Here is a 26,621-nt window from a genome sequence, read left to right as displayed (position 1 = left end):
CCCAGCACCGCCGGCCTTTAATCCCAGCACTCAGGAGGCAGAGGCAGGCGGATCCCTGTGAGTGCGAGGCCAGCCTGGTCTACAAAGTGAGTCCAGGACAGCCAAGGCTAACACAAAGAGACCTTGTCTCGAAAACAAAAACAAAAACAAAAACAAACAAACAAACCAGGACCAAGCAGGAGCTCTTAGAGGAACTGGCTGGCCCAGGGCAGGCCGCGTCTGATGTACTTCCCTTTTTCAAGCCATCTTCTCTCTTTCTTTTTCTCTCTCACTCCCGCTTGCTAGCTTATACGTCAGTTCCTGAAAGGTGGGGTTACTTCCTGACACTATGAAGCCGCCCAAAGGGAGGCTCGGCCCCATTCTGGGCACTAGGCTGGAACCCCCCCCCCCCCGCAGCCTGGAGCGCCCCGCCCCCAGCTCTGCAGAGAGACACCCTGAACTACTTCCCTGCCTCCTGCTGAGCAGCACCTAACCATGTCCCTGGCTGAGGCCATCCGACTCTGGAATGAAGGGGTGCTGGCAGCCGACAAGAAGGACTGGAAGGGCGCCCTGGAAGCCTTCAGCGAGGTGCAGGACCCCCACTCGAGGATCTGCTTTAACATAGGCTGCATGCACACCATCCTGGAAAACATGAAGGCTGCGGAGCAGGTGAGTGGGAGGCCCCGTGATTATATACAGCCCTTTTGCCCTCTGGAAACATGACCTCCCAAAGCCTTTGAAAGAACAAAAGCCCTCCAGAGCTACCGCCAGAGGCCCCATCTAACTGCCCCTGGCCTGGCAGGCAACTTAAAAACCTCCCAGGGCAGGTTCTCCCAGGCACCCATGGGTGGGGCTCCTCCGCTCTTTACAATAATTTCTTGTTACCCAAGATCGTCTTCTACAGTTACGTTTTCTTTTACAACGCCTCCTGGACACAGGCGTTCTCTGTCTTACCCTTGCACCCAGCTGTAAAGTGCCTCTTATGGCTTCCTGGATCTTACCTGCTCAAAGAATAATTCTGATCAACACGGCAGGGCACTTCTCTAAGGATTCTGAGGCTGGCTGAACGAATCACATTGCAATTGAGTCATGAAGGGTACGGGGCGGGGCATTTTAGCATCTTTGTTTGTTTGTTTGTTGTTTTTCGAGACAGGGTTTCTCTGTGTAGCCTTGGCTGTCCGGAACTCATTATGTAGACCAGGTTGACCTCGAACTCACAAAGGTCTGCCTGTCTATGCCTCCCAAGTCCTGTGACATGACCACCTGGCTTGGGCTAATTGATTGTGTGTGTGTGTGAGAGAGAGAGAGAGCGAGAGAGAGAGAGAGAGAGAGAGAGAGAGAGAGAGAGAGAGAGAGAGAGAGAGAGGGAGGGAGGGAGGGAGGGAAAGAGAGAGAGAGGGAGGGAGGGAGGGAGGGAGGGAGGGAGGGAGGGAGAGAGAGAGATGGGGTGGGGATGGATACAGCCATGGTACACATGTGGTGGTCAAAGGACAGTTTTGTAGAGTTCTGTCTTTTCATTCTTTCCACCTTTACCTGGGTTCCAGTGACCAACCTCACATCTCCAGGATTTGACAGCAAGTGTCCTTACCTGCTGAACCATCATCTCACAGGTGCCGCCCACCTGTTTTGTTGTGGTTTGGTTTGGTTTTTAAAGTGGGGGCTTTTATTGGCCCAGAACTTGCCTATTTGGCTAGGCTGGCTGGAGATCCTGTCCCTGTCTCCCCAGAATTAAGATTTAAAGGGGTGTGGCCCACGCCTGTTTTATCTTTTTAAACTTGGATTCTGGAGGTCACACTCAGGTCGTCAAGCTTGTGAGGAAGCATTTTTACCTACAGAGCCATCTCCTGGCCTGGAGGGAGCTCTGCCTCCTCCACCTCCCCTCAGGGTGGGCAGCATCCTTAGAGCTGTGGAGAACAAAGCACAGAGTGGAGTCAGGAGGCAGCTTTCCTGGAGGAAGCTCTGCCACAAGCCCTGGATGCTCACATCTTAGCCTGAACCTGGGACTCTTGGCTAGGCTGTGCCAGAGGCTACCTCACCCACTCAGGTCATTGGCTTCTACCCTTACTAGTCAAGACTTTTCTTTCCATTCTTCTGTTGCTGGCCCCCTCATCTCCTCTGCCCTTCTTTTCCTGTTTAAACCAACATTAATAATATTATATGTATATTTTTTTTTTTCTTTTTTTCAAGACAGGGTTTCTCTGTGTAGCCTTGCCTGTCCTGGACTTGCTGTGTAAATCAGGCCGGTCTCAAACTCACAAAGATCTGCCTGCCTCTGCTTCCCAAGTGCTGGGATTAAAGTCGTGTGCACCACACCCGGCTTATATATGTATTCTTATTTGTTATTATTTTAGTGATATAAATACTTAGGTAGTACATTTATATCAAGCACATAGAACATATAGTCTAACTATGTCACTTCCATTTTATTATTATTATTTTTTAGCGTGAGTGGGTTTCTTGATAACATACATGTTTTGACACCATGTGCATAGCTGATTCTCAAGGAGGCTAGAAGAGGCTGAGCCCCTAGAAACTAGAATTACAGATGGGTATGACCCACCTTGTGGGTGCTGGGTATTGCATGTAGGTCCTCTGCAAGAGCAGCCAGCACTTTTATCTGCTGAATCATCTGTCCAGCCCCATCACCTATTTTATTTTATTTTTAAAAGATGTATTTATTTATTATGTACACAGTGCTCTGCCTGCATGTACACCTGCAGGACAGAAGAGGGATCAGATCACATTGTAGATGGTTGTGAGCCACCATGTTGTTGCTGGGAATTGAACTCAGGACCTCTGGAAGAGCAGTCAGTGCTCTTAACCTCTGAGCCATCTCTCTAGGCCCCCCACCACTTATTTTAAAGAGAGGGAGGGAGAGAGAGAGAGAGAGAGAGAGAGAGAGAGAGAGAGAGAGAGAGAGAGAGAGAGAAAGAAAGAAAGAGGTTCAGGGAGATTAGGTAATTTACCACAGGCTATGCAAAGAGGAAACAACACCCTGAGACATTGCGACCCAAGATTTCTGACCCCCCCGCCCCAGGCCAATTTTGTCACCCAGAGTTGCTGAATCATTATGACACACCTGCTTGCCTCTCCCTCTGGCTACTCTTCTGCTTCCTCTCTGCCTGGTTCTGTGACCATGTATGGGCCTTCTTCCTGCAGGCCTTCACCAAAAGCATCAACAGAGACAAGCACCTGGCAGTGGCCTACTTCCAGCGAGGGATGCTCTACAGCAGCATGGAGAAGTAAGTGGTCCAGGGCTACAGGCACTGTGGGAGTGTGTCAGCAAGCCCAATGGCTCTTTGTGCTAGTAGACCTGGTGTTCAGTAAGTACCCTTCAGCTTCTGTGGACGGGAAGGCTGGCTAGCTTCTTATGAGCAGTTATGCAAGAAATAGCACCCAAGAGGCCTTTCTGGGGGAGGGGAGGGGAGCCTGACCCCATTGGAAGTCATCTGGGCCACAACCACATTGAGCCTAGAAACTACCACTGGCTGCTTTGTCCAGCTGCTGGGCCTCCCACCAGTAGTGTCTCTACTGAGGACATCCACTGTGTCTCTCTGGGGGGGCTGAGCAGTCCAAAACAAAGGCCCTCATGCAACCAAATCAACCCTGGCTTCATCCCCGCTGAGTGTGTTTGCAAAACACAGCCTAAACTATTGGGTGGGGATGAGGAGGATGACCCTATCACAAAAGGAAGACTACAGACAGCATATGTATAAGTTAATGCAGACAAACAAATTTTACACACACACACACACACACACACACACACACACACACACACACACACACACAAGCTCATAGTTAATTGGTTGCACAGACTGGAAAGGCATTGCCTATTGCATCACCCTAGTTCTTTCTGGATGTTGGGATGATAGTGAAGTCCCCTTCCCACTATCACAGCATGCATGTTTTGGGTCATTTACAGTCAATAAAATAGTAAAAAGACCAAAGAAAAGAAGAAGGCGGCACACCTTTAATCCCAGCACTCGGGAGGCAGAGGCAAGTGGATCACTGTGAGTCTGAGGCCAGCCTGGTCTACAAAGTCCAGGACAGCCAACGCTACACAACAGAGAAACCCTGTCTTGAAACCCCCTCCCCCACAAAATGAACCTCAACCTCCTGTTCTCTCCTTAAATGTCCAAACAACAACAAGTATATGCATAACACACGGATAATATTCAAAATGTGAGTTGTGGGTGTTTTTGGCAAAAGCCAGACAACAAACTGAGGAAAGTGCTAGCCTATGTGTACAAGTTCTAGGGAAGAGGAAACCAGCTGAGAGGAAGGAGGAACTTTCCAACAGTGAAACTGGCCAAGCTTGGTGTCACTGAGGACAGGGCATTGAGGGGCACTGGGGCGGGGGGTGGGGGGGTGGTGGGGGGAAGAGGCCCTGAATGGGAGGAGAGCGCTGGATGATGAAGGCTGGAAGTCCTCAAGCAGGTCATGGTGTGTGTGTGTGGGGGGGGGGGGACGGGTGGCCACAGGTTTCTAAGTCACTCGGTATATGAATGAAGATGAGACTGGTGGGAAGCAATTTGGAAGTGAACGCAGGCGTCCTCGTGAGGAACGAGGGTCTGAACCAGGGTGGTGGCAGTGAAATGGACAAGAAGTGCATACCCTGACAAGGTATGGGGCAGGTGCACTCTGAGTAGACTCTGTCACACTGGCAGTAGTTGGCTGGTTACAGATGGAGTTGAGAGAGGGTGGACCCTTAAGGGTCACAAATGGAAGCCAGGTGTGTGTCAGTGAACACGCCACTTAGGGATTAAGAAAAGAAAAGAGAGGGGCTGGAGAGATGGCTCAGCAGTTAAGAGCACTGACTTGTTCTTCCAGAGGTCATGAGTTCATATTCCCAGCTCACAACCATCCACAGTGAGATCTGGTGCCCTCTTCTGGCATGCAGTGCATACAGGCATAAAACTGTATACATCATAAATAATTTTTTTTTCGAGACAGGGTTTCTCTGTGTAGCCTTGACTGCCCTAGACTCACTTTGTAGACCAGGCTGGCCTTGAACTCACAGTGATCCGCCTGCCTCTGCCTCCCGAGTGCTGGGATTAAAGGCGTGCGCCATCACGCCCAGCTAAATATTTTTTTAAAAAGAATACTAAAAAAAAGAAAAGGAAGGAGGCCAAGTGGCGGTGGTACACGTCTTTAATCCCAGCACTCGGGAGGCAGAGGCAGGTGGATCTCCGAGTTTGAGGCCAGCCTGGTCTACAGAGTGAGTTCCAGGACAGCCAGAGCTACACAGAGAAACCCTATCTTGAAAAACAAAAACAAACAAAAAAACAAAACAAAAGAGACATTTTTGGGCTTGAGAATATGCCAGACTTGCAATTAACTCCTCATTAGAGAGTTGCAGAACCCAATTAAATTTGGTGTATTATTTTTCTCAGCTTTAACCGTTATCATTCAGATTAAGTTCTTCATCTTCTTTCTGGAATCTCCCTCACACACACACACACACACGCACACGCACAGCACACACGCCCTCTTTCATCCTTCCCTCCCTCCACTCAACCTCTTATGAGACAGGTTTATGTAGTAAAGGATGTGAGCTGAGGATGGCCTTGAATTCCTACCCCTCCCACCTCCAAATCCCAAGTGCTGGGACTGCAAGCATAAGCCGCCATGTCTGGCCTTTTCAGTTCTAGATTTTTTTTTTTTAAGTTATTCAAAATCTTAGCCATCCAGGCTCTGGAACTTTCAGGTATCTCCATGTAGAAATTCCTCCCAGAAGCCTGTCTTTTTTTTTTTTTTTTTTTTTTGTCTCTTTATCATAGGTTATTAGAGATAATAATTAAAAGGAAGACCTTGGAGTTTGTCTTTTGAGATGAAATAGGCTGGGCGTGGGCTGGGCTGGCCTCTGTGTATGTTCTCTTCCTCTGAAGAAGGTACCGGATTCAGGAGGCAGGGATGAGAAGAGGATGTTGAGGAGTAGTCACACCGTCTATAAGGCAGCCACCTCCACCTCTCCCCAAGCCTGCTAGAGTCCTTCGGTGTGTCCAAGCAATTTGCCTGGTCTACAAAGAGAGTCCTGGATAACCGGTGCTCTATGTAACAAAGAAACCCTGTCTTGATAAATAAAACAACAACAAAAGCCCAAAACCCAACAGCAACAAATGGACTTTGGCAAGATTACGCCCACCCAGCTTTTTCATACAAAACAAGCATTTTGGGTAACTTGTCACCTTTTTTTTTTTAAAAAAAGATTTATTTATTATGCATATAATACTCTGTCTGCATGTACACCTGCAGGCCAGAAGATGGCATCAGATCGCATTATAGATGGTTGTGAGCCACTATGTGGTTGCTGGGAATTGAACTCATGACCTCTGGAAGAGCAGTCAGTACTCTTAACCTCTGAGCCATCTCTCCAGTCCCCGCCTCCCCCTAACCTTTTTTACAAATTGGCATTGGAATCTTGATGACACAGAATTACCTTGGAGGACTTTGCTGAGTCCCTGCAGTGCCAGCTAGACTCAGGGCATAATCCATAGCTGAAAGCCACCTGCTCAGCCAGCTCAGCGGGGAGCGAGGCACATTTGTAAGCCAGCGCTGACGACACTTAGCTGAACCCTCTGAGAGTTTCCCTACTCCCAACCAGGCTGTGGAACACAGTGGAAATTGCATCTGCGCAGGGAAGAGGCCATCTGTGCCTCCACCTGCCCTCTCCTCGCTTCAGGGAAACGGCACACACAGCCTGTGCGTTTACAGACCGGGGTCCAGGAAGCCTACCTTCTGGCCTGGGAGATATGTGGGAGGAACTGCTCCCTCTTTTCCACAGTGTGTGGAGGAGGCAAGAGACCACAAAACCAAGAGCTAAACTGGACTCCACAAAAGATACTAGGGGGGGGGGGGAACCAAGGGGGGGGGGAAGGGAGGGCTGTGGACAGGAGAATGGTGCCCACAGCTACAGCCGTAACAAGGAACCCCTGGCAGCTGTGCCAGGCAGATCTGACCGTGAGCGAGGGTGGTAAGGACTGCTTTGAATCTGTCTGAGACTCTTCCAAAGAGAAGCAGGGTGATGGGTAGGTGTGGTCCTGCCTGGAGTACTTCAGTGAGAGTGAGGATGGTGTTTGAAGGTCACCGGGGTCATCAGAAAGGTGGGAGCTGTGTATAAGGCCCATAGAGAAGAAGAATCTTCATTACTGTCAAAGACTGAGGGTCCCCACAAACTATACTGGGTAGCTAGCCCACCTGTGCAAAATGATACCTAGTCTGCAGAATCTTTGGCCTTGGGGGTTGGAGAAAAGGAAGACTAGGTCAGCCAGAATAGGAGGCCTTCTTCCAGTGGTGTGGATGGAGAGCGGAGAGGCATGGAGCCGCGCGTTCTGCATTTCTTTATCCATGACCTGGATGGACTAGCTTTCTTCTCCCCCGTCCTGCAGATATGACTTAGCTATCAGAGACCTTAAAGAGGCCTTGACTCAGCTTCGAGGGAACCAGCTGATAGACTACAAGATCCTGGGGTTGCAGTTCAAGCTGTTTGCCTGTGAGGTAAGGAGCATTGGCCCGGAGAGCGCAGTGGTCGATTAGCACCTGCAGAGGTTTACTGAAGTCACATTGATGCCTGTGCCTTGCAACTCAGGTTTCCTGTTTAAGAAAACACTCTCATGGGAGGATACAAGGGATGGGATAACAATCGAGAGGTAATATGAATAAATTGATAATAATAAAAAACACTCTCAAGAGTCGGGCGTGGTGGTGCACATCTGGTAATCCCAGCATTCAGCGAGGCAGAGGCAGGTGGATCTCTTGAATTTGAGGCTCATTTGGTCTACAAAGTGAGTCCAAGACAGCCAAGGCTACACGGAGAAACCCTGTCTCCACAAAACAAAAAAGACACTCGATGGTTGTAGCTCAGAGGTAAATAGTGTTTGCCTAGCACGTGTGAGGCCCAGGACCTGATTCCAACATTGACAGAGGCAGGAAATGGAAGGGAATATGACAGGAAAAAAGAGATGAGGAGGGTGTGGCAGCGACTTCAGGCTCCTTATAGAGTAATTACTTACTGAGAGTGAACATTTCCTTAAGATTCAGAAGCCAACACAAAACTAAGCTCACTGTGTGTACTGAAGGGAGACCAGACAGGAGTGTGCTGGCCTGTGAGAGCCTCCATAGTAATTTGCATATCTTATTTAGGAATTCAAGATGACGTGTTATTTGCTCAGCATCACACTAACAGATTCAAAATCATCGGTTCTGTGTGAGGAGCCTGTTGTGACCCATCTGGGTACTTGGTTAGCACTCACAGAGAGACTGTAGGCCATTTGGTGCAAGTCTGTCAGAGAAGACTACAAAGCACATGTTGAGGGCCAGTTCTCCAAACAAGGACACGTTCTTTACTTGTATTACTAAAAAAGACAGGCATGGCTGGTTTGACTTGTGAGTTTATGAACTTTTCTTCCCCAAATAACCTACCCTATCAAACTTCCAAATATACACCACAAGCTTTGAACAACGAAAAACCCCTGCAAATGCCAGGGGCCTTTATTTAGAATCATCGCCGAGCGAACGTCTCTTTTGCTTCTGTTGCTCAGGCACAAGAAGTGAAGTGTTCCCAGGGTTGCTTAGAGCTGCAGGTAAAAATAGACTCTATTGCTGCCCGGAGTCCGTGGGGACATGTGGCCCGTCTTGCCTTGCAGTAGGCACACAGCTATGATGCCACTGCTCACAAGGGCAGGGACTGGCAGCCAGGAGAGGCTCCTGAAAGACCGAGATCATTGCTCGCCATAAGTTGTAGCAGACCCTTTGTTGCAGGGGCTGTCCTGTGCCTTCTGGGATATTTTTGGCCCTATCTCTGGCCTCTCCCCACTAAATGCCAGGAGCATCCTGCCTCACCTTGTGATGACCAAAATGGTCTCCAAACATTGCCATTCACCCTGCTGAGGGTCAGTTGCCACTTACACCTATGGAAGCAGGAGCAAGCAGGCAGCTCTAGAAAAAGGATTTGTGAGCTGGCTGGTGGTAGCGCACACCTTTAATCTCAGCGCTCGGGCAGGCAGGCCTCTGAGTTCAAGGCCAGCTTGTTCTATGGAAAGAGTTTCAGGACAGCCAGGACAACATAGAGAAACTGCCATCTCAAAACAAAAAACAAAAAAGAACCGGGCGTGGTGGTGCACACCTTTAATCCCAGCATTTGGCAGGCAGAGGCAGGTGGATCACTGTGAGTTCGAGACCAGCCTGGTCTACAAAGTGGTTGCAGGACAGTCAAGGCTACACAGAGAGACCCTGTCTTGAAAAAAACAAAAACAAAGAACAATAAGTAATTGTGCCTTGTGGTAATAAGCAGAACTTCATGGAGTCTGCCTGTGGGTAGAGTCAAAATGACCCAAGGAACAGGAAATTAGTCATTTCCCTACTTACGCCATCATTGTGGAGTCTGCCTCAAGGCTCCTCCAGCCAAAGAAACTGGTTATGGGAAAAGGCCTCAAGAGAAGGAAACTGAGGGAAAAAAAATAAGAATGTTTTTTTTCCTTTTTGGTTTTTCAAGACAGGGTTTCACTGTGTAGCTTTGGCTGTCCTGGACTCTCCTTGTAGACCAGGCTGGCCTCCAACTCACAGCGATCCACCTGCCTTTGCCTCCTGAGTGCTAGGATTAAAGACATGTGACACCAGGCACTGGAGGTCCTTTGTACTCACAGATAAACACTAGGGACACATGAAATGTTAAACACATACATAGTGTTGTTCTGCCAAGCCTGGAGACAGAGGCAGAGGCAGGCCAGTCTCTGTGGGTTCAAGGCCAACCTGGCCTACAGAGAGAGTTCCAGGACAGCCAGGGCCACACAGAGAAACCCTATCTCAAAAAGCAAAACAAAACAAACAAACAAACAAAACCAAACTGATGACCTTAGTTCAAACCTCTGGACCCACATGTTAGAAAAAAACTGACTCCTCCAAGTTCCTCTGAACTCTGCACATGCACCATGGCTCACATACACAAATAAATGTGGAAAAAAAAATCTTTATTTCAACCATTCTAAGCCAATGCAGCAGCTCAGAAATGGGTGGTAAAAGGCATTTAGAGCCCTACTCCTAGGCTTGGTCCTGGCTTCCAGCACCAGCTCCAAGCCACTAACTATATGGCAGTGCGGACCTGGCTGCCCCGGTGTGGCTAGCACGGTAGAATTGTCTGTTGGCTAGGGGCCTCCATTCTTGCTACAGAAGAGCCTTGTGGAGCTGCCTGAGTTTTGTCAGGACAAAGCAGCTGGTGTCCCTGAAAGCATGTGATCTAGGGCGTGGAAGATAGAGCTTCAGTGTCCTTTAGAACTCGGCCTCAAGTGTCGCATCTCTGTTTCCTTTCCATAACATCTTTTTATCTTACTAGCGTATCCAAAAGTTTCGTTGGTTCTGTGTGTAAAGTGTGCAGTATTATAATACAGCAGACACTGGTGAACGACCCTTCAGTCCAACTGAAGACCGGGGAAGCACTGCCATCCCCGCCCCCAGGCAGCTAAAGTGTTCCCCTGGGCTCTGTGAGTGCCGAGACTCTCCTTCCGGCTCTGCTGGACTTGGACCATGAAGTTGCTGCTATGTTGGAGTCTTGTTATTCCTGTAATCCCAGGCAGGTTCTGTTGGCTCTGGCAGAACAGTGCATCCGGAACCAACAACAACAAATTTATTATTATTATTATTAATTATTATTTTAAGAGCAGGAGTTAGAAATCGCTTACCTTCATTTTCCTTCCCAGCTCTGTCTCTGCTTCCACATGGGACCCTGGGAAAGCTCCTCTTCTCTATATTAGAGCAACACACTAGCTCTTGTCCCCTTCTGACCTACTTGGTTGCAGAAGAATCTCATGATACTGCTTTATGCTTTATGCATCATAAAGTGTTTCCTTAACACCGCTTATGTCTGACATAACTAACTCAGTGGCTAAAGGTTACTGTTGACTATCCTCTAAATCCTGGGGAAGGGAACCACGTCACCAGATGGCACTCCCTGTGTGTACATGTGAACCCTCCGTGGCGCCTGACTTTGGAGTCGTTTCAAGTCGTGTGGCCTCTGCTCTTCCAGGTGTTGTATAACATCGCTTTCATGCATGCCAAGAAGGAGGAATGGAAAAAGGCAGAAGAACAGTTAGCCTTGGCAACAAACATGAAGTCTGAGCCCAGGCATTCCAAAATTGACAAGGCCATGGAGAGCATCTGGGTGAGTGTGGTGGCGGAGGAGGGCTTCCTTGGAGTCCCATTGATTCCTAGACTACCAGGATGGGGAGCATTTTCTTTGTTGGTTCTGGCCAATAAATGCTCTTTCAGTATCTTCCATCCTGAATCTGAGCAGAGAAGCCATATCCTAGAGAACAGAACAGCACAGCCCCTGGGTCTCTTTGAGTGGAGGCCTGGGCAGTGCTGGCAGTGTCTTGATGCTGTGTAGCCTCCAAGAACTGTGAAGACAGAAGCTGTGTTTGTCTGCTTGCCTTTGAGTCCTAACTGTCCGGCGCAGTGCCAGGGTCAACATAGTTTCCACAAAATTTTCCTAGTTCTATGAGAGAATTGTAAAAATTATTATTCGTAGTCTGATTATATTTGGAAGCAAAAGTTGTTTTTCTTTCTTTGGAAATATTTTCTTTTTCTTTCCTTTTTTTTAAATTTTGGTTTTTCAAGACAGGGCTTCTCTGTGTAGCCTTGGCTGTCCTGGTCTCACTTTGTAAACCAAGCTGGCCTCAAACTTACAGAGATCTGCTTGCCTCTGCCTCCCGAGTCCTGGGATTAAAGGTGCGCACCACCACCACCACCACCACCACCACCATGCTGAGATATTTTATTTTAAATTATGTGTCTATGTGTGAGAATGTGCATGTGTGGGTAGGTGGGTACAGCATCCAGAAGGGTGTTGGATCCCCTGGAGCTGGAGTTACAAGCAGTTGTGAGCTGTCCTGTATGGGTGCTGAGAACCAAACTCTGGTTCTCTGGAAGAGCAGAAAGTGTTCTTCTGAGTCACCTTACAGCTACCAGAAGGTAGTTTTAACTAAGCTATATTTAAAGAGCAAGAAGAGGGCTCAGGTTTGTGCGTGCCTGTGTACACGAGCAATACTGGTACCAGGAGAGCACTGTCGCATCCCTTGCTTGGCTCTTGAGCTACCCTTGTGATGAGCTACCCTTGAGAGAGAGACTCAAGATACCATGCAGAGTGGGAAAGGGTCAGTGCTCTGGAAAAAGAGCGTGTTGAGTGACTAATGCCAACATAAGGTGATGTTAAAGCCAATTTCTGCTGGGCAACCAAGAGCAATGAAGGAGTTTGCACTACTTTGGTGACCTATGACTTCTGGGATCTGAGCATTAACCCTCTGTGTAGAGTAGCTCCAACATGACCCTATTGCTTAAGACAGCACGCGCATTGGTCACAGGAGATGGAGAAATCAAGTTGGTACTGACCAAGCAGCTTTCTCCGTGCTGGCTACCTCTAACAGGACTAGAAACTGGTTGGCTGCTGGGAGGGAAAGAGACAGCAGGAATCTTACTCTGCTGTGAGCCTTGTGAACTGAAACAATTATTTGTGTTGATAAGATATGCCCGTGGGCGCAATAGTGGCATGGAAGCTAAGAAGCAACCAACTGCCTTATGATTGAATTTAAGGCTCACTTTATAGGGGGAAACATATGCCTAGTGCTGCAAATCTATGTACCCATATTAGAGAGCTCAAAGGCCCCAGAGGTGAACCTACTGCTATTATTTTGCTAAGTGGGCATAGTATCACACTGCCCTCTAAATTCGGATCTGTTCCCATGGTTGACTGCAGCTCTCTGTCCTCTGTCAGGTAACTTCCTTTGTGCAGTGGGGCAGTGGATGGTGGTTAACACAGAATCTCGCAAGTCTCCAAGTGCAGAGAATCAATGGCTGAATAGTGCTCAGTCACAAATAGGACATCTGTGTCCCATCCCACCCCGATGCTTCAGGGCCATCAGAGAAGGGAGGGGGGGTAGGAGGGTGGGGAAAAAAGTGTAAGACCCAGAGGTCATGGAGGACCGGAACAAAATAGTGTCCTATAGGCATTACGGAACCGCTGACTGAACTCACAGCAGCTGTGGTTGCCTGCAGACGATCAAGCTGGTCAGCGTCCCAGCAGGAGGTAGGCAGGAGTTCACGAGGAGCCCCATCCCTAACTGAAGAGGCATGGACACAGTTGGCAGCTTCTAGGGGAGCAAGCGCCAGTTTTCTTTAAGGGTGTGTAGCTCTTGATAAGTCAACTGTACTCCAGTGGCTAGCCACATACAGAGACTATGAACAACACAAATTAGAGTTAAGGGGTTATCCAAAATTAAAAAATAAAAAGAAAGGAGACTGGACATTTTGTCACACACCTTTAACCCCAGTACCCCAGAGGCAGAGACAGACAGATCTCTCTGAATTCCAGGCCTGCCTGGTCTACATAGTGAGTTCCAAGTCAGCTAAGGCTACCCAGTGAGACCCTGTTTCAAGCAAAGGGTTCAAGGTTATAGGAAGTCGGGAGGTGAGGGTGGGTCTTGTAGGAGTTAAGGGGAGGAGTTACGTGAATGTGCTAAAATTTCATTGACATTCTCAAAGAATTAATAATCCAACTGCTTCTGGCTTAGCCCTCTAGAGTAATAAGTCCCTATGGGTTGAAAGAGATGCTCTCTTGAGACTGTCTCCAGTGGTCCATGCAACGAGGAAATCAGGAATGGTTTTATCACTCCCATCTTCAGACGAGGAGATATAGTCATGAGAGATGGAAAGATGTTTTAGTTAGCCAATCGCGTATCCCACAATGGCTGACCCGCCAAGGTCATCTAAGCGCCCTCTATGCTGCTCACACAAGCTCACCTAACAGCGTGTTATAATGAACCGTGTACCGCTAGGTGACCTGTGACTGATGACTCTGTTACAGAAGCAGAAACTGTTTGAGCCCGTGGTGATCCCTGTGGGCAGGCTGTTCCGGCCGAATGAGAGGCAGGTGGCTCAGCTGGCCAAGAAGGACTATCTGGGCAAGGCGACGGTAGGTGGGGCTGCTCAGCTCTCCTCCTCTCCTGTGTCCGGGGTTGCATGGGGCCAGGCGGAAGAGATTCAAGCCGATGTGTACCCTCTCCCGCTCTGTGCCATTCAGGGATGGTAATGGGGATCTCGCCAACAGTAAGGAACGAATGCTTCCGGTTTATTCTCATCAGGACCCTCCAGTTTCTTCCATCATCCAGACCCTCAGTAACTTCTGGGGTTCATCTAGGGATACTGGGTCTTGGGATCAAGGCAAAAAAAAAAAAAAAAGCCGTAGCGAGGGCTCCCTGGGAGTAGGAAGGCTGTTTTGGCAGAGAGCCAGCAGGGGATGCCATTGGCTCAATGGTCTTGCAATTTATTACTGCTCAGAATTCTATGAAATCACTCCCATTTTCACGGCCTTATGACCAGATTGCTTCTTCAGCTAGGTTTTTTCTGAACACAGGCCTTAAATGCTTTCAGACATGATCTGAAGTGTGAGGTAGCAGTACCGTATGCAATGTGCCTCTGACTCTGACAGTTTGGAAATGTGGGTTGTGCAGTCCTGGGTGGTTGGAGCCGAATCACAAAGGCCAACACAACCTGCCTAATAGACACACCCCGAAGAGCCATTATTACATAAATGGATATATATAGGGCGATATGTCCATACAGTGGGCTACTCAGCCACAAGAAGGATAAAGTACCAATGCATACTACACCACATGGATGAACATGTGTGCTGTCTGTAGGAGGACAAATACAAATGCTATATACGAGGGCTGTGGAGTGGCTCAGTTGGTCAAGTGCTTGCTGTGTAAGCCTAAGGGCCAGATTCCAGGTCCCAAGACCTGCTTACCTGCCAGGTAGCCATGGAGTCCCTCCTGTTAATGACAGCATGCTCAAAGTGAGCAAGGCCAGCCTCAGTTGGCTCTGTATGTGACTGAGAGACCCTACTTCAGTGAATGGTGTGGAAGAGTAACTTGGGGTGACCCTCACCTTAACCGCAGGCCTCTACTTAAATATTCAGACACATGCAAATCTGCCCCCTTAGGCATAACACACACACACACACACACACACACACACACACACACTATAGATACAAAGACACATAGACACATACACACAATACAGACATATAGACACACAGACACACATACCATGAAACATGAATAATTCAAGCCGGGCGGTGGTGGCGCATGCCTTTAATCCCAGCACTGGGGAGGCAGAGGCAGGCAGATTGCTGTGAGTTTGAGGCCAGGCTAGTCTACAAAGTGAGTCCAGGACAGTCAAGGCTACACAGAGAAACCCTGTCTCAAAAAACAAAAACAAACAACAACAAAAAGAAAAATGAGTAATTCTATCCATAAAAGGTTTTTTACAAACTTGTGTTGCCAGGCTAGGAGAGGAGACTATAAAATACTTACTAGATCCAACATTATTTTCTTTTGGGGATGATTAAAATGTTTTGGCACAGAATTTTCACTTAAAATATTTAATTTGATGGTCTATGAATGCCAACAGTATCTGAGAGAGAGAGAGAGAGAGAGAGAGAGAGAGAGAGAGAGAGAGAGAGAGAGAGAGAGAGTTCTAATCCTGATGAAGTTCACTCTGATCCTTACCTCTTATCTCCCTCTGGAACCTACACAAGTGACAACGGCTCTGTGGTGTGAGGAAGGGGAGGAGGTCTTCCAGAAAGACACAGGTGACAAACAGAGCTGGCAGCAGCATGCTCACTCTCTCTTGTCTGTGCTTCAGGTTGTGGCATCCGTGGTTCATCAAGACAACTTTTCTGGCTTTGCTCCTCTGCAGCCACAGGTGAGGCCAGATCTCTCTGGGGTGTTAATAGTCCTGGGTGAAGAGAGCTAGGCTGACACACTGCTCACAACGGTTCCTTCAGCCACCGCTCAGCATACTTGAGTGTCTGCCCCCTACTCTCAGTCCCGGTGTATAGGCCTGGTTGGGAAATGGCACTGTCTCTCAGCCTCTGAGCCAGCTCACCAGCGTTTCCAAATCGCCACTCTCCCTTTCCAAGCCCTAGGAGAGCCATGGTTCACCTCACAGGACCTGGAATAATGCTCAAATTACCATTAATACTCTGTTTTCTCCCCACCCCCCAACTCTTCCTCTCCTCATCATCTTCTTCATCTTTCCTGAATGTTCCACAGGCCGCAGAGCCTCCACCGAGACCTAAAACCCCAGAGATCTTCAGGTGAGTGCGATTTAGATCCTCATGCAGAATGCCCACACTCTACGCCTGACTTGAGGGCAGTAAGGATGTGAAGAAATCAAGCGGGGGTCAGGCCTAAGCCCTGTGCTCTTTTCTAGGATATTAGGCTCCTCCTGTTTTTCAAGGTTAGAAGCGTGTAATGTAGTTGAGATGGGAGTCCTTTTTTTTTTTTTTTTTTTTTTTTTTTTTTGGTTTTTCAGGACACGGTTTCTCTGTATGTAGGCTTGGCTGTCCTCAACTTGCTTTGTAGAGCAGGCTGGCTTCGAACTCAGAGATCTACCTGCCTTCCTGAGTGCTGGGATCATAGATGTGTGCCACCATACCTGGCTTGCATGGGAGTCATATGATGGGGTGATCACCGGAGTGGGGGGGTGGGGGTGGGGAAGAAGGGCCTGAGCTGCAGGTAAGGGCTGAGCTGCAGTAACCTGGTGTCACAATGGGCATGGCCTCCCACAGAGTGTGTCCATTGGACATGGCCCAGGTCAGAGGTGAGAAGTCAGTTTTGTACTGAGTATAGGTCTCTCGGAAGCTCTTAAGATTCCAGAAGCTAGCACAGAGTCTCTTTTCTGTGTGGGCGCTGTTGCTCACTATTGACACATGTTTTCTGAAGGAGGGGACAGTCTCAAGAAAAGGAAGTCACAGCCGGGTGTGGTGGCACACGCCTTTAATCCCAGCACTCGGGAGGCAGAGGCAGGAGGATCACTGTGAGTTGGAGGCCAGCCTGGTCTACAAAGTGAGTCCAGGACAGCCAAGGCTACACAGAGAGACCCTGTCTCAAAAAAAAAAAAAAAAAAAAAAAAAAAAAAGAAAGAAAGAAAAGGAAAAGAAAAAAAAAAATAGAAAAAAAAGAAAAGGAAGTCACTGTGTAGGCTGAGAAGCAGAGTGGCCTAATCACTCTAAGGAACAAAGCAAGCCTTACTTCCCCCTCCAATAAAGTGTGTGTGTGTGTGTGTGTGTGTGTGTGTGTGTGTGTGTGTTGTACACACTACAGGTGATCCCAGAGCAAGTGGCTGAAGGGGCTCATCCCAAGCTCTCTGGGCTGAAGGAGCTGACCTCCCCACATCATCAGGCAGGGACTTTGGAAACAGAGGCAGGCCTGGGTGGGCCATGGAACAGGTGGAACATTCTGCCTCACTCGTTTCCAAGGCAGCCTCACTCACCAGTTCCAGGTGTCACCAATGAGACTCTCCAGATGTGGAGGGGTGACCGGGGAGTAACCAGGGCTGTGGAGGCTCCGTGAAGGGGAAAGGACAAGGCCTACCATAGAGCAAGGCCCCCACAGATTCTCCACTGTGGCTTTCACTGCCTGGCTGCCTCAGGCTCTCCATCCCCTTCCTACAAGGCTGGCCTAGGAGGCCCCTCTGCTGGAGGTGTCCTTCCTGACTTCTGCCTGTGTCATTCTTCCGCCCATACTTCCTGTCCACCGGGCAGGACCTGGGAACTAGCTTCCTCCTTAGGGGGAGGAGGGTAAGGACGGTACCGCCTCTAGCACTGGTTTGCTGTTGCTGTACCGTTTGTTTGTTTGTTTTTCAGTTACCTCTCTTTATCTGCAGTCCTGCTGTTTGCCATTTCAGTTACCTGTGGTCAGCCATGGTCCAAAAACATTAAGTGAGAAAAATTCCAGAAATGGATCGTTAGTTTTATGTTGGGTGTGGCAGTGCAAGCCTGTAATGCTAGCAGGCAGCAGGACTGCTAACGGCCTGGTCTATGTAGGGAGTTAGAGGCCAGTTAGAGCTAAATAGCAAGCTCTGTTTTGAAAAAAACAAAAACAAAAACAGAAAAACAGCCACAGGACTACTGGAAGTTTTAAACTGCTTTGAAAATTCTGGGCAGAAAGAGGAAATCCCACTGGTCTGGATCCAACCCACCAGGGATGTATGTCCATGGTGTGTACACCACCTGCCCTCTAAGTCGCTTCGTAGCCACCTGTCTGCACAGGACTGCCCGCCATGCCAGGCGTGTGCAAAAGGAATGTTGAGGAAGGGGGGTAGGAAGAGAGGGCAAGGGGACACCCATGACAGGAAAGCAGGGAGGACTCGGGGTGTTTGTGTGTAAAGGGCACAAGGAGAGAAGTAAAAAAAAAAAATGGAGGAGAATCAACAAAAATCAAATTTTATTTGAAAAATCTAATTATGAAACCTAATACTGTGTGTGTTAATTAAAGCAAAACAAAACAAAAACAAAGCCAGGGTTTCTCTGTGTAGCCTTGGTTGTCCTGGTCTCGCTTTGTAGACCAGGCTGGCCTCAAACTCACAGCGATGCCCTGCTTGCTTCTGCTCCTGAGTGCTGGGATTAAAAGGTGTGGGCCACCACGCCTGGCTCAGAGGAGCTTCCTATGCCAGCCTTAAAGGGAAGGAGAGAATGACTCCACGAAATTGTCCTCTGACCTCCACTTGCCCACTGTGGTGCATGTGCCCCCCAGACACAATAAATAAAGCTCTGTAAGTTAGTATGAAATAAGCTCAATAAAACAAAGCAAACATGTTATCTTTTGAAAAGGATGGGCACATTAACCTGGTGCTTGTTCAATTACCCTTTGTGTTGATTAATACTGGTCCCAAAACACAAGAGTAGAACCGAGAGCAGGAATTTGTATATGCCAAAGCTAGAAAGTTGTCTTTTAAGTTAAAAAGTAAAAGTTGACTTAATAGGGAAAAGGTATGGAGGCTCCCATTTTTGTTTTTTTTTTGTTTGTTTGTTTGTTTTGTTTTTTTGTTTTTGTTTTTTTTGAGATAAGGTTTCTCTGTGTAGCCCTGGCTGTCCTGGAGCTATCTCTGTAGACCAGGCTGACCTCGAACTCACATTAATCCGCCTGCTTCTGCCTCCCAAGTACTCACATTTCTAATCTCTGCCTTTGAGAGGCTCAGGCAGGAGGATTGCTGAGAGCTCAGGCCAGCCTGAGCTTACTGATATCCTGTCTCAAAGACAAAATAAAATGGATGAGTAAAAGGGGAGGGGGCTGTTGTACACAGAGCGTTCTAGTCATTAAGTGTTAAGGGAAAGGAATTCCTGCTAGTTTTGCTGGTACCTGCCGACTATAAAAGTTACAAGCGCCTTGTGCGGTCGTCGGTTCGGTTCTGAAGTGAAAGGCAATCACATTTGTCTATGTAGGTATAGGAGAAGCAGAGGGCACACAAGGGCTCAGCCATCTCTGGGGTTCTTGCATTGCACTGTGTTCCCTGAGGACCAGGGAGACTCCTGTGTGGTCATGGGACACACACGCAGTTTCTCACCCAGTCCTCTCAGGATCTAGGCAGGCCAGCACTCCGCGCTGGTCTCATAGGCCGTGGAAGATGCGGTGAGTGGGAAGCTAAGTCTCTGGCCTCAAATGCCGTCTCTCGCAGCAAGGGGGTGTGGTCCAGCTCAACCAACGATGGGCTCCGTCTTCTGTGTACCCCCTCAGGGCTCTGGAAGGCGAGGCACACCGCGTGCTCTTCGGTTTCGTGCCGGAGACACCAGAAGAACTACAAGTCATGCCAGGGAACATCGTCTTTGTCTTGAAGAAAGGGAGTGATAACTGGGCCACCGTCATGTTCAATGGCCAGGTATTCAGAGGGTCAGTAGGAGATGCTGAGGACACAGGGACAGAAGCTGCTGCATTACTTGCAGAACCGCCAAGGGCCACCGTCTGGGTGCTGTCCCTACCCGTGGCTGCGGGCTGTTCTGTGTTTTGGGCACTAATGAGTCTCTGCTTTTGCTTCTGGATTCTGGAATGCGACCCGGCAGAAGGGGCTTGTCCCTTGCAACTACCTGGAGCCCGCTGAGCTTCGGATTCATCCGCAGTCGCAGCCCCAGGTACCAACCATAGCGCCAAAGCCTAGCCTGTTCCTCTCACCCTTCACACAGCTCTCTCCCGAGGGGAGAAAGTGTAAAAAGGGTTGGGTGGTTTTCCTGTCATGGGGAAGGCACACCGTGACTCACTAGTTCTGGGCGCTTGAGCTGGAATCAAGATGCCCAGAGCTGAACCCAGATGCGGGGGGGGGGGGGGGGGGGAAGGATCAGCTGTGTGTGGAGGCAACCTCTAGGAGTCCTGCTGGCCAGGGAGACTTAGGAAGCAAAGCTAGGTGTTCCCAGGCATGTCTCTTCACCAGGGGAAACAGTCGATATTTTTGGTTGGTGCAATGCTACGTAAGGGCTGGGCGGTGGTGGCGCACGCCTTTAACCCTGGCACTTGGGAGGCAGAGGCAGGTGGATTTCTGAGATCAAGGCCAGCCTGGTCTACAGAGCAAGTCCAGGACAGCCAAGGCTACACAGAGAAACCCTGTCTCGAAAACAAAGCAACCAAATAAGGGCTGGAGATGTAGCTACGCTGGCAGAGTACTTTGCTTGTGTAGCATCCACTGGATCCTCAGCACGGAATACATCAGACATGATGGCATGCGCTCCTGACAAAGGGCCTTGTATGTGGGGTGTGGGTATTAGCATTCTTACTGTGGCTCTGAATTAGCCCCTCCCCTTCCTTAGTCATCTCCCTGTGTCATTTTCCGACTTTTAGGAAGTCATTTGGATCCAGCTTCTTTCCAAGGAAGCCCTCTCATGTTTTTATCTGACATTTTGTTTGCTCTTGTCACCCCCAGGAGGACAGCTCCCCAGAATCTGATATTCCACCACCTCCTAATTCTAGTGCCCCAGCAAGATCTCAGTTGTCACCAGGTTGGTGGCCCCGGGGAAAGAGCTCTCTGGGATGCTTCATGACAGATAGATGGCTGCTTTCAGAGTCATGTAGGAAATTGTGGTTCCCTTGCCCAGCGCACCCCTTGCTTTATGACTACATTTTCTCAGAGCCTTGTCTTACTTGTGCCATCCATCATTGCGCTGAAGTGTGACACCAACGCTCTGCCCTCGCCTCCTTAGAGTGAGTGCAGGTGAAGGGGCGGGAAGTGTGCCCATCATGACAGTAGTCACCAAAGGACCCTTAGTTAAGTACCTAAATTAAGTTGAGGAAGAAAGGCTGCAGCATCTGCATTTTTTTCATCATAGCCTTTTCAGAGCACTCATGCTCCACAAAGCAGAGCCCCAGGGGGCTTGAACAAGGGACCACTGGAAGGTGTGGATGGAGATCTTTCCAGAATGATCTTTCCTAGTCTGGGTAGGGAAAACGTGAGTTTAAGCAGATTCTGATGGCAGCCTGTTCACGACCACCTGATTATCAGAACTGCTTTGACACCCCCTCCTTTACATATTTGGAAAATTGCAAACCTACAGAAAGGTTGGAAGTAGGGTACACTTGACTACTACTACACGTTTTTCACTTGAATACATCAGTTATGAGGCAGCATGACGGCTCTGTAGTTAAAGGCACTTGCTGCACAATCCCATGTGGCCTTAGTGCAATCACCAGGATGGAAAAAATCAACGCCACAAAGAAATTGTCCTCTGGCTTCTATGCATGTCAGGGCATGTGCTCTCATATCATGCACACACAATAAAACAAACATTCTAAATGGAAACATCAGTTGCTTACATTCTATATCATGTACTTGCCTCATTCTCTATCCCTGCACCCCAAGAGCCATTTAAATATAAGCTAGAGACCCGTGATAGAGCCCACCTGGGTGTAAGTCCTCTATGAACCAGCATGCTTCTGCCTAAGGAGTGCACTTTCCACCCAGGACACCTACCATTAATACATGACGCCTATTCCACGTGTGAATCTTCAGTGGCCCCACCCAGTGCCCTTCATAGCTCTTTTGATTCTTACCTTTGGTGTCTGGAGGTTCAAGAAAGAGACACGCGCTCGAGAGATGGGCGTCCCAGGTCCCTAGGCCTTTGATTGATATTAGCAAGAGTTCTCTACTCTAATAGTTAGCTGTGCTCAGGAGTTTGTGCATCCTCAGTGGTATAGTCTCACACTTCTCTTGCACACACACACACCTGTGCTAACATGACGAATTTAAAACCACAAACTTACACAAAACTACAGGACCACGAAATGGTAATGGGTGTGGTGCTTCTGCCTGGGCTCAGGCACATCTCCCGTGCCTGTCTTCTCTCTCTGCCTTGGATCCCCCTGGTTTAACTGGCCTTTGGGGAAATCCTCTGACAGTTACCTCCATGTCGCTCCCTAGGGAAAGAGCCTGGCTTTGCTCACATATCTGTGTGTCGTGCCCCCCACCCCACCCCACCCCCGTGCTTCTCCAGACTGAGACGTTTCGCTAGCGTTTGCTAAGGTTCATAACTGTCCCGGATGCTAAGGGATGAGGAACTGGGCGTAGCGGGTGGCACATGCCACCCTAGTACTCGCTTACCATTTCCTTTCCCATTTAGGTCACAAGCAGAAAGAAGAGCACAAGGTAAAGTTCTTCCTTGTTTCTAGGTAAAGAAGACAGGTGAGTCTGGCTTGTCTAATGTGGGGTATCTCTTAGGATTATGGAATAGCAGTGAAAAGGGTTGAACCAGTTGCCACCTGACATTCCATCTCTAGGCCACAGACCCCTACACACATGTCATATTAGCCCCTGGTGGAGCACATAGCTCAGTAGAAATTCTAAGTGTTAGACTAGAGCCCTCTGAAGGCCCTCAGAATGCAGAAACCAATTGCCTATTTATTAATAAACAGTTGTTTTAAATTAATTTTTAAATTAAACTTATTAACTGGTAAAAACCAGTTGTTATTTACTAAAGCTCCTCCATTCTCTGGGGTTCTCTTGGTGCCTGCACACAAAGTGGTAGGCGGCTGTGGTGATGCAGGATGCTGCCGACAGCCACTTATAAGGTGTTCTTTGTTCTTCTTCCGTCAGGAAGTGAAACTCAGAGTGCCTATGCCCTACATGCTCAAGGTGCATTACAAATACACAGTGGTCATGGAGACTCAGCTTGGCCTCCCCTACAGTCAGCTTCGGGACATGGTGTCTAAGAAACTGGAGCTCTTGCCAGAACACACTAAACTGAGGTGAGCCTCATGAAGGTGGCAGCTGGGGATGCAGGAGAGCGTGTGTGTGTGTGTGTGTGTGTGTGTGTGTGTGTGTCTGTCTGTCTGTCTGTCTGTCTGTCGCTAATGCACAGGACTGGCTATGGGGTGGTTTCTGTGCTGATGATCTCTGCCTTGGTCCTTACCCATCATCCCTACCAGCTACCAGCCTCGGGACAGCACTGAGCTGCTGCTCTTGTCAGAAGAAAGCGTGAAGGATGCCTGGGGCCAAGTGAAAAACTACTGCCTGACTCTTTGGTGTGAGCACACAGTGGTGAGTGGGGGAAGCCAGAGTACCTAAGGCCATGTCCACCAACTGAATTCAGTGTTTATCCAACATCTCTCCCATGCTACACAATAGGCTCAGTGATGGGGACAAGGTGGCTTAGAGGCTCAGTCGGTTACAGCAGGCAGAGGGTTTTGTGTGAGGGGGTCCAGAAGTGTGAGGGGGACAGCTGCCTCAAGCTACCTCTACTAGACTGACTAGGTCAAGGATCATGGCTATCACTTGGAACAAGGACAGGAATGACGATGCTATGGCCAAGTTGAGACTGTAGCTACTTTTCACTGTAGATTTCTATGAGGAACTTTTGAGGAGGACCAGTCTCTTCCTGAGAGCTGGCATCTACCGAGAACTGCTCGTGGTCAGACCCTGTACCAAAGTATACTCTATGAAGGAATTCTTAGAAGTCCCCTGTGCTCCTGTACATGCAGGTATATCACACTTTGTAATTTAGGACACAAGGGAAAGGCCTAGTGACCTGGGGTAGAGTGCCTGGCTGCATCTGTAGTCTACCACCATGCTTAAGTGACAAGGCCAAACTGTCTTACTAGCCCTGAAGTCTAGACAGGAGTCACTTGACCTTAAGGAGAAATTCAGGTGAAAAGTTAGAGGCTAGAAGTGACAGTGAAACTTTGTCCCTTAGTTTCCAGAGAGCAGTTTCCACTTCTTATTGTGTACCCTATGGTGACTCCATTTGCTTTCAGCCTGTAAGTGGATTTTACACAGGAGTTGCCTGTTCTTTTGATTGTTAAATGCTATTTGCTGTATGGGTAACTTCAGTTTACTCTGCGGGGGAACATTTGCCTAGAAAAGGATTCTACTCTAAATGTGAATGATTTCACTTTAAATGTTCTTTGGGACTGTTACATCTACACACAAAGATCTCCCCTAGTTTCCCTAACAGTCTTCTTAGAACTCCATGCAGGCTCTTCACTGCTGATGCTCTCTGCCACTGTTGCCCACAGAGGCTGTTAAGTTGTTCTCATTCACTGATTAGGAAAAGCCAAGCCAATCGCCATTTGCCATGTATGTACCCAGGGAAGCAACATTCATTGCCAGCCAGAGGCGAGTACTCCCATGTTCTCAGCACTGCCAGAGAAAGTATTCAGGAAGGGCCAGCCGCTATGATGTCCCACTGCTCCGTTTTATTCTCTAGTTTCCCCATCAGATGTGGAAAAAGATTCAGAGAGGCTATACTCAGGAACCCCCACAGCTAGTAAATGGGGGTTGGCTTAAAAGTCAGGGAACAGCCAGGTGGAGGTGGCGCACGCCTTTAATCCCAGCACTTGGGAGGCAGAGGCAGGAGGATCTCTGTGAGTTCGAGCCCAGCCTGGTCTACAGAGAGTTCTAGGATAGCCAGAGTTGTTACACAGAGAAACCCTGTCTCGAAAAACAAACAAAACATAAAAGAAAAAGCCAGGGAACACAGGGCTGGGTTACAGAGATGGCTCAGCAGTTAATGGCACTGGCAGCTCTTCCAGAGGACCTAGGTTCAGTTCCTGGCATCGGTCACACATGGTGCATAGACATACATGGGAACAAAACACACTTCAGGCTTAATGGGGCTAATTCCACTTCACTGTACAGCCCTAAAGACATCCATCCAGGAATGGCACATTTCTGTAAACTCCAGGAATGGAGCATTTAGAAGCGGAAGCAAGATGACTTCCGGGCCAGTCTGGGCTACCTGAGAAACTTAGTTAAGGACAGCAAAATGACTCAGCAGGAAAAGGCACTTGCTGTTTGGCCTGATGATTTGAGAGAGACTCCCAGGAGCCACATAGTAGGAGAGAAGGGACTTGTCCTCTGATCTCCAGATATACCATACATCATGGTGCTCTGTGCCTGTCTGTCTCTGTCTCTCACAGAGAGTAATAATAATAATAATAATAATAAAAAAAACACTCAAAACCAACCAACCAAAAAGCCTAGCTGAATTTATACCATAGACTGCCATTTACTTCTGGCTCAAATTATTTTCCAATCTGGGGGGGGGGGGGGAGAAAAAAGCAGCACCTATTGGGTCCAAGTAAGGCAACTCAGGGCTACATAGAGTTTTGCACTTCAGTTTCTTTTACCCAACCATTTGGTACTCACATTTTAGGCCTATGGTAAGAACCAAGCATCAGCTGCATCCATTAATGGTTTCCAGTATTCATTGGCCAACAAAGTATCAAATTTTAGGCCTATGGTAAGAACCAAGCATCAGCTGCATCCATTAATGGTTTCCAGTATTCATTGGCCAACAAAGTATCAAACTTAACAGGCCCCTTACTATTTTAGGGTGACCAAGGTTTTGTAGATGAACCCAAGGAAAGTGAAAACTCTGATGCTAATAACCAGACAACAGAGCCTCAGCCTAAGGAGGGGAGCCAAGTGGTAGCAATCTTTAGTTATGATGCTACCCAGCCAGAAGACCTGGAATTTGTGGAAGGAGATGTAATCCTGGTGCTGTCACATGGTAAGTGCTACTCCAAGACCACAGAACCAGACTCACATATCAGGAAAAACAAGGCCAAGGGCAGCAAAGGGAAACATCAACTCTTCACCAATAAGGTCAACTGATTTCCTAGCTTTTGGTAAGAGGAAGGAGAAGCAAGTGTGTGGCTTTCTCCTGTCCATGACTTTACTAGGCACAAGACTGTAACAGCATTCTGACTGCTACAGAATGTAACTGGCTGAAATTATTCTGCCTTTGTTATAAACCCAAGTACTTTTCTGGAGAGCAGGGGAGGCCCATTCTGCAGTAGAGGCTGCTAATTGTGACTTAGCTGATTATTAGAAATCTAAAAAGTGACGTGGGTGGGAGAGATGGCTCTGTGGGTAGCAGTGGTGGGGCTGGAGTGCTTGCTGCACTGGGAGGGATGCTAGCATCAATGTGAGAAGCTGGGTGTGACCACATTCCTAGCCCTAACTCCCGCACTATGGGAACGAAGACAGGCGGCTTGGCGAGGCCTGCTGGAAGCCGCTACAAGTGCAAATCTCTTTTTAAGTAACGAGTGCATACTTTGCTCTTTATCAGTGAATGAAGAATGGCTGGAAGGGGAGTGCAAAGGAAAAGTTGGTATTTTTCCTAAAGCGTTTGTTGAAGAATGTGCTGCCAAGGATTTGGAAGGCAATGCCAGAGGTGTCTAGGATGCCCCATAATCTATGAAGCTGAAGAAAAGGAGCCCCCACTTCCAGGTTTTACCCAACTCTGCTGTGAGCTATAAAGAGACACCTGTTTGGGAACATTAACTTCACATTTCTCTATTAAAACTGGACCAGACACACAGTAA

General features: G+C 48.4%; 1 protein-coding gene across 1 annotated transcript; it reads left to right on the top strand.

Moving 5' to 3' along the window:
- Positions 1-370: 370 nt before the first annotated feature.
- Positions 371-26,621, top strand: NCF2 (neutrophil cytosolic factor 2). Its single transcript, XM_084788845.1, has 15 exons — positions 371-648; positions 3,139-3,221; positions 7,371-7,479; positions 11,003-11,137; positions 13,835-13,942; positions 15,679-15,738; positions 16,089-16,132; positions 19,554-19,695; positions 19,877-19,945; positions 20,728-20,803; positions 22,418-22,443; positions 22,891-23,042; positions 23,223-23,334; positions 25,627-25,804; positions 26,366-26,621. The coding sequence occupies exons 1-15, from the start codon at positions 475-477 to the stop codon at positions 26,476-26,478; spliced, it is 1,581 nt and encodes a 526-aa protein (XP_084644971.1). The 5' UTR covers positions 371-474; the 3' UTR covers positions 26,479-26,621.

Source organism: Acomys minous (assembly GCF_964271855.1).
Source record: "Acomys minous genome assembly, chromosome: 1".
NCBI lineage: Eukaryota > Metazoa > Chordata > Mammalia > Rodentia > Muridae > Acomys > Acomys minous.
This window is presented reverse-complemented; position numbering and strand designations above follow the sequence as displayed.

Coding starts and splice junctions, on each gene's coding strand:
- NCF2 (XM_084788845.1), top strand. CDS start 475: ATGTCCCTGGCTGAGGCCATCCGACTCTGGAATGAAGGGGTGCTGGCA. Junction 16,133..19,553: donor AAAACCCCAGAGATCTTCAG/GTGAGTGCGATT, acceptor GTACCCCCTCAG/GGCTCTGGAAGGCGAGGCAC. Junction 23,043..23,222: donor CCAGAACACACTAAACTGAG/GTGAGCCTCATG, acceptor CATCCCTACCAG/CTACCAGCCTCGGGACAGCA.